Source organism: Hylobates moloch, unplaced genomic scaffold (assembly GCF_009828535.3).
Source record: "Hylobates moloch isolate HMO894 unplaced genomic scaffold, HMol_V3 SCAFFOLD_17, whole genome shotgun sequence".
NCBI lineage: Eukaryota > Metazoa > Chordata > Mammalia > Primates > Hylobatidae > Hylobates > Hylobates moloch.
In genome coordinates, this window is record NW_026652292.1 from 5709765 (window position 1) to 5722775 (window position 13011).

At 45.8% G+C, this 13011-nt stretch overlaps 1 protein-coding gene across 1 annotated transcript in view; it reads left to right on the forward strand.

The window, feature by feature from the left end:
• Position 1: 1 nt before the first annotated feature.
• Positions 2-13011, forward strand: part of UBE2QL1 (ubiquitin conjugating enzyme E2 Q family like 1) — a gene marked incomplete at its 5' end in the record, with an annotated part of 43681 nt that continues 30671 nt past the window's right edge. Inside the window, one exon of the mRNA XM_032136094.1 lies at positions 2-490. Within this exon, the coding sequence (XP_031991985.1) occupies positions 2-490 (489 nt within the window). The remainder of the gene's footprint in view (positions 491-13011) is intronic.

Below are 13011 nucleotides of genomic sequence, written 5' to 3' on the forward strand. Positions count from 1 at the left end.
GGTGGCCGGGGGCCCCCGCGAGAGGGCAGCGGGCGCCAGGGCGGGGCCGGGCCCGGCGGTGGCGGCGGCGGCGGGCGGCAGCCTGGTCCCCGCGGCGCGCCAGCAGCACTGCACGCAGGTGCGCAGCCGGCGGCTCATGAAGGAGCTGCAGGACATCGCGCGCCTTAGCGACCGCTTCATCTCCGTGGAGCTGGTGGACGAGAGCCTGTTCGACTGGAACGTGAAGCTGCACCAGGTGGACAAGGACTCGGTGCTGTGGCAGGACATGAAGGAGACCAACACCGAGTTCATCCTGCTCAACCTCACCTTCCCCGACAACTTCCCCTTCTCGCCGCCCTTCATGCGGGTGCTCAGCCCGCGCCTGGAGAACGGCTACGTGCTGGACGGCGGCGCCATCTGCATGGAGCTGCTCACGCCGCGCGGCTGGTCCAGCGCCTACACCGTGGAGGCCGTCATGCGCCAGTTCGCAGCCAGCCTGGTCAAGGGCCAGGTAAGGCGCGCGCGCCGGAGCTGCGGGGCTGGGGGCGCGGGGCCGAGATCGGGTCTGCAGCGCCGCCGGGCGCCCGGGCCCAGAGGTGAGGGCCAGCGCCGGCCCCTCCGGCCATCTGTCTCCTGGCTCTGTCTACACCAGCGCCCCACGGGGATGCTCCGAGCGCCTCCACCTCTTTTCCCTGAGCGTTTTCTTCCTGCCCCTGCTTTCCGTCCCGTCTCTCCCGTCCCCGTCTGGTCTCCGTCTCTGCCCGTCTCTCTGGTCTCGGTCTCTGCCGTCTGGTCTCTCTACCTTGCTCATTCTCTCCTCATCCCTCCATAATTCTCTTCCATCCCTCTTCCTTAGCCTCCCTCTCCCATACCCTCCTCACCCTTTCCTCCTGGACTCTTTCTCCTCTCATCCCTTTCTCTGTCCCCCCATCTATTCCCACCCCCATTCCTTTTTCATTTTTTCCTTCTCCACCCTCCCTGGCTCCCCTACTCTTCTTTCCCCCCGTCTCACCTTTTCTCGCCCCTCCCTTGTCTGCTCCTCAATCTCCTGTCCCTATAATCTCTATGAAGGTGAGAACTTTTCCTGGACCTCAGGATTTAAGTGTCCAACTCAGCTGATCTCCCCCCCCCCCCCCCCCCCCCTACACACACACACAAGGCTCCTCCGCAGGGGACTCAGGTGGGAGGTCTGCAGGTGGGTGCCCTGGGGAGGGACAGCTGCCTGCTTGTAAATCCGCCCCCTGCCTTCTTCTGGGCTGCCTCTCCTGGTAAAGGTGGAAATTTTGCTCCTGGGAGCGCACTCTAGAGAGGCGGAGGTGTGGTTTGGGCATTTCCTTAAGGGACAAGAGCAGACCCCGCCACGGCAATGCCTGTTTTCCCCTCAGAGCACCCCCTTCCTTCCCCGAACCCCTTAGGACCACCACCTCTGGGGTGGATGTTCCAGGTCTTGGTCTCTTTCAGACCTGCTTCTTTTTCCTCATCCCCTCACCCCACTGCCCCAAGCAGTTAAATCCTTTATCAGGGCTAAAGATTTTAACGAAATACCAAACTAAGGGCCAAACAGTTCTCCTGAGCCTTCTCATCTGTTGCATCAGATGGCAGCTTTACGCAAAGAAACCCCAAAGTACTTGCGAGAAGGGTGAGTGCGTGATGGTGTTATCTGCTCGACTTATATGCTGTCGACTGCGGTTGAGTTCTCTGGTGTTTTTCTGAATCAATATTAAGCATTACTTAAGAAAATTACATTGCTGTGTGGGCATCTTTTAGATTTATGAAAAATCATTGTTTTCTTTAAAAGACCCCAAATGACCTCGGCTTGATCTTTCTACAGGCGGCCTATCAGAAGCCATCACTTCTTCCCTGCCTGGCACTTTCACTGCAGGCTCTTTCACACTCATCAAATAATGCTTGTTCTGCCAATTTCACTAAAGCTGGAACCCCTGGGATTCCAAACAAATAGCATCCTAACTCCAGCAGAGAAGGTCAGGTAATTCCTGACCCATCCTGCCAGTCCCTCTTTTCTAAGGTTTAGGTTCCACATATTTCCCGAGTTAGAAATAGCATGGTGTAACAACTCTAGAAAAACATCTTCAGCTGAGGGAGGCTTAGTGCTTTAATATCAGAGGTTTGTTTTCCATCCTGCAGTTAAATGTTGAGTCTGACGAAAGGTTCATGTGATAGAATGCAAGCCTGGGGGGTAGGGGATCTCAGTTTTATTTTTCAAGCAGGATTTATACAAATGATGTGGCAGAATTCTTTGCAGAAATGCCTTGGTTATTTGCTTCTTGAATCACTGCTAATCAGAATTCTTTGGAACAGTCTGTTATTGTTTTTCATTCTTCGCAGTGAAGATGACATTGAGGATCAGGGGAAGAGGAATGTGTATTCCCTTCTGGGATCACAGAGTCCTAATATTTTAGACTTGGAAGAGATCTTAGAGATGAACTGGACCACTGCCTATATTTTGAAGGATGCAAGAAAATAAAGGCTTGAAATGAGAAATGGGGAATTTTTTTTTTTTTAAGAGAGAGAGGGACCTCAGGAAATTGAATGTTTCCCATTTTTACATTAATGCTGTGTATAATAATAATTCCTTTGGTGCCCATATGCCAAGCGGCAGTATATCAATGGGCAATATATAAAATACACAGATCCTTGTAAGTATATTTTCTTTTCTCTGTATTTAAAATTGAGATTCTCGTGTACAGTTTGCAAGTGAGAGATTTCTTTATTGAAAGTAATTATCAACGTTTTCATTTCTTACTTTGATAAAATCCTAATTGAACCCATTGCCCTCCACCTACCATATCGTGTTATATTGTCTATTCCACATCTAAAATAGAGGCGAAATATCAGCACTTTTTAAAGTACAAGTTCAATTTCTTTGCATTTTTTCATGCTGCTTCCAACATACAGCTGTCTAAGAGAGGGTAATGTGTGGCATGCATAAAATATTCAAAATGCAGTGAAAGAAAGGAAGAAATGAATAGTCATTAATGTTTTAGGATTCTGTGCACAAAAGGATTCTGATGGTGTTTCAGGTAACCTGAGGTTGATTGTCTCTTTATGTACTTTTGCAAATTCACTACCTACTGGTTGTTCAGAGCACATATGGTAGTTACCAAATTATTTCCTCATTTAGAGGTAATATGCTTTGGGAAAGCAATCAAAATACCTGATTAGGAGAACTGGGACAGCTACCAAACCGATAATTACTTTAAAAGGGAGAGTAGTTATATTCTAGTTATGTTCTGATACTTTTCGGGATTTCTTTTTTAGGATTCATTTTCGTAAGCTGCAGAGTTAGAAAAGGCTGGTTTGCTTCTTTTATGGAGGAAAATATTCACTGCTCAGCTGAACTTTCTGAATTGAGGATACGCTGTTTCTATACTTCTAGAGAAATTGTAAAACAATTTTAAGAGTTTTGTGTGTAACATAAAAATATCTCCTTAACAGTTTTGTGTACAATAAAAAGCTTAAGTTTATCACATCATATGATAAATTCAGTCATTCCGTGAGGCTTTTAAGTGACTCTCTGGCCTGTGTTACCAAAATCTCTTGCATGTTGCTGTATGAGTTGTGGTTGTCTTAAATTGAATTAATATATAAATTTCCTATATGATATATTCTATGTGGAAATAATGATATACATATCTTCCCCTTTTGTCTATTACTAAACCCTCTTTTGACTAGAGACATTTTTAGGTAACTCTTAGTTTTTTAGAATTGGATTTTAAAACTCTGTACTTTTAGAGTGAACTGGTGAAAATGTTAAAAGTATACTTTTAAATAATTATTTGCATCCTTTATTAGTTACTGAACCAAAAGAATACAACCCACAGCTCCAGTGTAAGATTTTTGGCATTCAAAAGCTGGAAGATGTTGGTTTTGAAATAAAAGTAGCCTGTAATCCCAGCACAGTGCTTGCACCTAGTAGGTAGCTTAACCTACAAAAACTGCATTTTCGGACTCTGTAAACCTAGACAAAGTAGCATCAGCATTGGGGAATGCTGGCCATGAAGAGTGCCAGAGTTTACTGGCTTCCACTCCAGGCTTGGAGCATGGGACGATGGTGTGACTGGCCAGGGAACTTGTTCTGGCAGTTGTGTGTGCAGCAGGGTCCCTAAAAGCTGCTTGATGGTTCACTGACTCAGAGCCCTGCTTTCACTGTGGCTCACCTCCTGAGTGTCCCCTTTTTAGTTAATTAGGCATCGCCAGGGGCAGGGAACCAAATGGCAATTGAGTGACAATTCCTCACTCCTCTCCTGGCCCCTCAGAGTGAACCATACAATTCGGCATGCCCGGTGTTGATAATAATAACTGCAGCAGCAGCAGCAGGAAGCATTTCCTACTTGCTTGTGCCAAACTCTGGGCCAGCAGAGAACATAGGATGTTTGAGGACGTGTGAACCTCCCTGGTTCTGCTCCTCTGATGGTCGTTGTACAGGTGAGGAAACCATAGTTTCACAGAGTCAGGTGGAGTTTATACAGCCGCATGCTCTCATAACAGCTCATGAGTGGCAAGGCTCTGAAATTTCATCAGCATAAGTAAAAGCTGTTGGAAATGGCAGTCGGGCCAGGTGCCATCCAAGCACCTTGCTGTTTCCAGGCAGTCGTTTATTAACTGTGACCATTGTGGTAATCCTTTCTGTCCACAGAGAAGAGCTGCTCAGCCAGCCATCCGCAGAAGATTCACAGAACATCAGGACTAAAGCATCCTTGAGTCTTACTGTTTGAACTTAAAATTAGAAAGCAATTGCAGGACAAGTTCTGTTTGCCTGACGGTTTCTGGATGTTTTTTAATAAAGGACACTTGTCTAAGTGTAAGGAAAGAGTAAAGGGCTCTGCAGCTCAGCTTTGTGAAATGATATGCAGTGATGTCACTAAAATCTACCTTGGGTCTGAAAGGGGGCTACACCATGGTGTCACTGGGAAACACAAGTGCACACACACGTGCACACACACACAGAGACATACATAAAGCCCATCTTCCAAAATACTAGGCCTAGAAATAGCACTTCACTTATGACTGTAAAACCAGCAGTCTCATCAGAAAGAGTGACAAAGATGAACAGCCCATTGGGCTCCTAAAATCTGTGGGCTTCTAACATGCTATAACACAGAGATTTTTTTGAGACAGGGTCCCCTCTCTCACCCAGGCTGGAATGCAGTGGCGTGATCGTTGTTCACTGTAATCTTTAATTCCTGGGCTCAAGTGATCCTCCCATCTCAGCCTCCCAAGTAGTTGGGACTACAGGTGCACACCACCTTGCCCAGCGAATTTCGTTTATTTTTTGTAGAGATGTGGGTCTCACTATGTTGCCCAGCTTGTCTCAAATTCCTGGGCTCAAGCAGTCCTCCCACCTCGGCCTCCCAGAATATTGGGATTACAGGCGTGAGCCGCTTTGCCCAGCCGTACATCACGCAAAATGTTTAAAGGCCCTGTATTAGGTTGGGCTGTATTAGGCCCTGTATGGTAGCTGGGGCTGCCATAACAGAGGCAGGAAGTCCAAGATCAAGGTGTCAGCAGGGCTAATTTCTCCGGAGTCCTGCCTGCTTGGCTTGTAGATGCTGTGTCCTCCCTGTATCCTCACATGACCTTCCTTCTGTGTGTGTCTGTGTCCTAATCTCCTCTTCGTGTAAGAACACAGTCAGACTGGATTAGGGCCCATCCTCCTGATCTGACTTTAACTTAATTACCTCTTAAAAACCCTATCTCCAAATAAGGTCACACTGTGAGGTGCTGTGGGTTAGGGGTTCACCATGTACCTTGGTGATTGGAGGAGAAACAATTCAGCCCATAACGAAACCAAACAGGAATTTCTTAACCAGTTGCTCATCTTGTTTCTGCAGCTGCTGTGCTAGTTTGAAAAGCAATAGATGAAGCCACATGCAGGGAGGCACTGGATAGAGAATGTTGCCCGCAGCTTTGAGCAGAGAAATGGCTGCACACCCAGAGGGAAGCTAGAACGACCTAGAGCAAAAATAGTGACTGGCAGGGGTGGGTAACGCCATCTGATTTGTCCAGGGAGACGTGGATTTTTGGTAGCATGCTTATGAGTCACTGTGTTATGTCCTGTGCTGTGTACAGGGGACGGAGATTATTGCCACCACCGATGACCCTGCAGCTTGAGGTGTCGATATGCTGGACTGTTCGGAGGAAAAAATATCTACTTGTTCTTCTATCAAGTAGGGCAGGCAGGAGGACACAGGCAGGACTGCATCCTAAGAATAGTCCCACACCCACTTGGAGAGCTCCGGCAGCTCAGCCCAGGGTGCATGGGGCAGCTCCTGGTAGAAGCTACTTTTACTTCACTATGAGACTTTGAGAATCTGAACTTGCAGGAAGAGGGCTATAGTGTATTTTCGTATACTTTTCTGATTTCCCTTAAGCGATGGGGGAGATTTGGTTTTCTCTGTAAGGACAGTGTAGGTTCATGGCTGTTTCTTAGTGGAATGTGCCCACGTGGACACTGAGCTGAAGCCTGAATGAAAGCCTGGCACCCACAACCTGATCAGTGTCTCCCTTCTCATTGCCAGGAAGAGACTCGTCCACACCCAGGTTTAGAAGGAAGGCAGCCTCACTAGTACCATGTCAGAGGCAGATAAGACACCAGCAGAAATGGCTTTTATAGTTCAGGAAACAAAACAGACACTTGTGGCAGGGTTTTTGAGCCACACTTTGGAGCTCCTAGAATCAGAGATTGTTGCTGCCCTAGATGTGCTGATGTGGTAGTCAGGAGGGGAGAGGATGGCTGGCCACAAGTGTTAGTCCTTTCTTTGCCAGTGGTTCCCAACCCTGGCAGCACATTAGATGCCCTGAGGAGTGTGCAAATTATTTCAGTACCAGGGCTGTCCCCTCAAAGACTCAGACTTTGTGGTCTAGGATCAGGCCCTGGCAGAGGCTGGTCCGAAGAGCTCCTCATGATTCTAATGGGCAGCCCGGGTTGGAAAAGCTGCCTGACGCTGGCCATGGTCCACCTCCTCCCTCTCCACCCATCTGGCAGACACAGCCTCACCCACCAGTAACCACAGCCCAGAGCTTCAGAAGTACTGATAATTAATCCCCCCAACCTCCCCACCCCACCTGGCTCAGACTCCCTGTCCTAGGTCAACCCTGACTCAGCACCTTCGAAGCCCGACTTCTGTAGAGATGCCATCCTAAAGCCAGCCTTCCTCCCTGGACTGCTTGTGTAGATTACGAGGGAGTGTAAACCCTGAAAAAGAAAATGTAGGGATGATTCACTCCACCCTCGATGAGACGCAGCTGCGGAGGGTGGTGTGAGCGGACCCTCCAGAGCCATGGCTGACTGATTAATACAGCACGGGAATCGAGTGCCTCCCGTCATGCAGGAACTTCCTAGGCGTCATTGGTGGATCAGATACACATCAAGTGCCTGCCACAGGGAACGTACCCTCTAATGGAGAGAAGACAAAACCCTTCACATTTGCTTTTGACATGCCAAGTGGCTTCACAAGTATTTTTTGTTAATATTTAGGAAATATCTATGGATCTGACAATAGACAGTGGCCTGGGTATATAATGGGGACATGCGCACAGTGGGGTCCTGGGGTCAGCAGGGTCTTCAGAAATTCCGGGTGATGTTCTTAGAGAAAACACTCTACTTAAGGGTGATTGAGACTCGACATTAACATGGGGCATTAGTCACTCAGTGTTTTTTGGAATATGGTTTCATTGCTGATAAATGGAAAGGCCAGGCATGCCCCTACACCGATCAAGAAGTTGTAGTAATGGCAGAAACGTTTCCGGTAATGTCTACACTTTCCTACTCAGTAAGTCAGCAAGCTAAGCTAAGGTTTAATTGTTCAGTTATTTTCTCATTGTTACACACGTCATTCATTCATTCACAGAGCACTGTAGTGACACTGCCCTTGGCATTCCCATGATGACCCTTCCCCATTCTGCATAACGTCTGCGACACTCCCCTGGTCCTCTCCCTGGCCTGCCAATCCCACAAGGCTAGGAGGAAACCAGCTGAGTGGGAGGACCAAGGACACCAGACTGGGAGAGCAGATTTGGGACCAATCGGGTGGCAAAGGATTGGGAGATGAGAGCAGGTGTGTCTGCAGAAGTCAGAAGAAGCTGCCCGACCTTGCCCCTTACCTGGCCAGCAGGGCTGGGCGTGGTCAGGGAGCCACACTCACCGAGCCTCTTCTGTTCCTATTCTTCAGTGCTAGGCTGTCCTCTCCCACTCTCCTCCTCTCCAGCCCTGTGCTCCTGCCTCGTGGGTGCCTGTCCACTGCTTGGATTCCTGCAGTGCCCCCATCCAGTCTCTCTGTCCCTGTCCATCCTCCCTGATGCTACCTGCATGGCTCCTCTAAAATGCAGACCTAGCTTTATCACATCTTGTTATGAACCTTATGAAATAGAGCTCAAGTTTCCCAGCACTGTGCAGCCATGATGGCATTCCTCCATCGGCCACAGCCCCCACTGAGGCCTCTCTTCCACCAGCCCCTCCTGCCTGGAAGCCCCTCTTGCCCATGGTCACCAGGTGAGTCCCTGGCCATCCTTAAAAACCCTGCCCAGATGCCCCAACTTCTCTGCAAACAGCTCCTCAACCACTCGTTCAATAAAAGCGATGACTTCCCCTCTGAACTGCGGAGGAGGAAGCTCGGCATTGTTCAGAAAAAATTCATTTCTGTGCTTATCCTGCCAGTTTACATAATTACAACTGTATTGCCCCTTCTCTTTGCTAAACATCCAACACCTTGTGTGTGCCAAATAAATGTTTGCCACAAGATCTGTTTCCCTGAGCAGACTCCCCACCCTCTTCATTTTGCCCCTTCTTGCGATGCAACGTAAGTGCTTACTGTGGGTCAGCTGCTGTGCAGAATGCTTTATGTGAATGATTTGGTTAAATCCTTATAGCGGCCTGTGAGGTAGGTGCTGTTGTTATTCCCATTTTACAGAGGAAGAAACTGAGGCTTGCTGAGGTTGAATCATGCACAGAGCTGAGCTGCCACCAGGCAACCAGCCCAGAGCCAGAGCCACCTGGTTCTGAGGAGGTGTCTAGTTGGCAAGTACCACGTGTAGTATTATTGTTCCTCATGGCACATATGGATGTTAGGAATGCCTTTGCAGTTCCATGGTGCGTGGTTTTCCTACAATACTCAGAATCAATCCACGAGAGGACGGATGGTGCATCCATCAAGTCTGACACGTGGTACGGAATTATCAGCAACGTTGGACAAATTATCGGCCTAGATTCATCATAAGCTCCTTGTATTGATTGAGCAAAATGGATGAATGTGTTAATTGCTTGAAACCATAGGAGAAAGATAATTATTACAGCTTTATTTATTCTGTATATGAAAGGGAAAGGCATTTTAGAGATTCTGAAAATAACTCAAGAAAGAAGTGCTTTTTGCACATAATTGTTACATTGGTAAAACCACTCAGATTGAAGTCATGGCTACCTTAAAATAATTTCTCTAACATAAGTACTAATTCTTCATCACAGTATTTGGCAGGCATTCTCAAGGTGTTTCACTGAGTTCTTTGATGAAGGAGCTAAGGAAATACTGTCTGGTAAAGGATCAGTTACACGTAAAGTTGAATTGTCCTCAGCTCACTTGGAAATTGAAGGGAAAATTTCCAGAAAAATATTTTAAGGGTAATTCTCATTTTTTGATCTTGAAGATCAGACATTTGCAAATATCAGAATATGGAGTTACAGAACTTATTGTATTTTGGTTCTAATAAAAAGCTGTGATTAATATCTTATGAATTTGGACCTTTTGGGCACAAAATTATTAAACCAATTATTTTTGCCTTACAGATCAATATGTATGTATTAGGGTGATTGATTACTTAGTGTCAGATTGGGTGCCCATATTGCTTCCCATAAGATGCCTGTCAGGAATTGGATATAACTGTACCAAGTAAAGATTAATTGCTGCAAGGATTAATTTGTGCTGGAGTCCTTCATGATTAGTGACGTACAGTACTCAACTCTGCTTCTCAGCCAAGGAAAAATAAAAATACCATAGTGGAAACTTCACGAGAATTGAGTGAGTTACAAGCTTAAATTAACTGTAACTAGTTGAGTATTATAGAAGCCTTTAAAATGTAACTTTTTAAGAGTCATCAAAATACTAAATGAATCATAATGTATTTAACCTGGCTTTGTGCAAGGAGGCTGTTCTCTATCAGAGCCCTCTCCTGCAGCACACATGTGCCTGCGTCTGACAGCGTCTCTAGGGTGGGAGCCCTTCCTCCTCCAGGTTGGGTGGGAAAGAAGAGCACAGCAAAGCCAGGGGCCTTGTCCACAGTAGCGGGTTAGGATCCTCCAGGGGAAGTGCCTTCATCCAATGTGAACAATGCCTAAAACGAATGCAGGAGAGCTGCAGAGACTGGTGGCTGTGACCCCACCCCTCCAGAGCCCTGCTGACTTCCTTTGATCTCTTTTATAATGTACATGATGAAACATCATTATCTTAGAGAACTCATACAAGACTGCTACTCTAACTATAAAGATAAAAATGTCACAACACTTAAAGGACATTACCATAATTCACAAATAAAACTGATCTAATAAAAAGTGAGTTTGAACTGAATTGAAGTGCTTATTTGATTAGTAATTTCATTTAAAAGGGTATCCTGGCATCTGCCTTTTCATAAGAGAGATAGAGGGCTCTTGGTTATTCTTGATGATTGGTCAAAGAGAAACAGGCAACCAACCACAGGAGTCCCACAGTCCCTTAACTGTATGTGGGATACAGTTAATTGATCCTCCAGGATTTCTACGCTATTTTTATTCAGACCCCTTGAAGCCACCTGGAGGACTGCATGGCCTCGAGGCATCTGGGGACACTTGCGGACTCCTCCCCAGAATAATGTCTTTAGTTGCACAAAACAAAATGCATAGGATTTCAAAGGAAATCAATTATACTTAAATACAGTTATCAGAACATGTTTTTAAAACACGAACTAAAATAAATTAAAAAGCACTTTATTAACATATTAAATATTAAGATCTAGAGGCAGGTCTCACACTCTCCTAATCTGACAATAATGAACATCAATGACAGTTCAAAATATCTACAACAATATCACAACTGTAATGTGATTTTAAAACATTTGTCTATTGGTGACAAAGCCAAGGCATTGCTAATACTGCTGTGGTTTCTTAACTTTCAATCCTAATTATAGGAAGTGCTGAATTGCAGTTCAAAGTTAGTGAAACTGGAGACATTTTTCCCATCCAAATGTATATGCCCCGAGGAGAGCATGGACCCCAGGTAGTATGTGGCTCTAGGTGGTAATGGCTGTCTTGGGAAAGATCCTAAACCTTATTTTGCAGCTCAGGGCCGGAGCAATTGGGATCAAGATTTAGGAGCCCAACAGGTGTCTCAGTTCTCCCATGTTATTGGTGGGTGGGGCTGGGATAAAGCTGGGGATCTGCAGGCAGAGGCAAGGCTCCAGCCCCTTCCCCCTCCTGAGCGTGGCTCACTCCTGGGCAGGCACCCACCTCCCTGAGCATCAGAGGCCTCCCCTAAAGGCAAGGAGCATAAACCCAACTGCTCATATGAATGATGAGGATCAAAGGAAATGATGACACGTGTTCCTTGCATAGAGAAGGTGATCAATAGATGTTCCTGCTTCTAAAGGAGAAGGAGATTTATTGAATTAAATACACAGAAATGTATGGCCAAGACACAGCAGCATCCAATGCACACAGAGATCTGCTTTCATAACGATGAGCGTTTCATGGCAATATTCACCTCCAGGTGCCTCAGGTGTTTCTGTCCATGACTGTATTGTTACCGAGATTCACAGGAAACTCAGAAGAGCCTCCTTTTTGCCCTCATAAATCTACTGCTGTGGATGCTTGCTGTTGCCTTTGCTGACTTTCCATCATCAAATGATTTTGCACCATTGGGGGTGATTTATGGGATTATGTTATTGTCCTAGCACAGATTGATATCTGGGTTTTTTCACCTCTTCAACTTTGGTATCATAAGAATTCCATTACGTTGGTAGCATCTTTAAATTAGCTTGATTTCTTTTGCTGGTGTTAAGTTAGAAAATTACATAGAAGAATATTCTTATTTAAAACATTTACCTATATGCTCCCTAAATGCACACCAAATATCCTTGTTAGCCATTAAATGTTGTTGATATTCATTCTTTGTTACAGAACGCAATGCCCACTTGAAAACTTCTTGACTACCATTTTGCTTCAAGGTGAAAAACCGGTTCATAAATCAAGTTTTAAAATTTGTAAAAAGTTGTGGACTCCAGCAATTATCACAAGTCATACAGAATGAACATCAACTGTTTCAGTACAACTGAAAGAGAATTTCCCTGTAGTCGATTACGTGGATCCTTTCTAATATTAATACATTTAGGAAAGACCCTTTCTTTAGTAGAATTTAAGAGAAACCTAGCTGAAATATTCGACCTGCAGGAATAGCCGAGTTTCCCAGAAACACCTGTGATATGACAGATGGTCTTACTGCAATTGGAGGCTATTCAACAGTGGAATACCAATGCCTGCCTCACATTCTCTTAACTGGTCAGTCAACTGAGACCTTGAGCATTGGCCCAAAATCTAGGGTGAGGCTTTCTGCATTTGGGAATAGACCGACTAGCTATCTCTAGGGTTCTCCCCCAGTCTGAAGACTGAAGTGGGCAGATTCTGCATTCTCATGGGACAGGATGTGGGATACAGTTAATTGATCCTCCAGGATTTCTATGCTGTTTTTGTCGTATTCCCAGTGATTTTCCCATAGCTTAGAAATATTGAAATGTCCTCATGTGAGATCATTACAGGCAGAAAGCATCCTCCTGCCCCATTGTTTTTCACCACCCCCTGCATATCATTCTAGGAAGGAATATTATCCTTTATGTGGAAGTGGAGCCTGCAATGATATCTAAATCAGTTCCTGGGCCTGGGTGGTGTTGCCATAACTACTGATCTAGGTTTGTAATATCAGCAAATAGAAACAGACCTGCCCTACAGTGCTCAGACCATTTGTTCATATTTATTTATGTCTCCTTTTTGCTCCT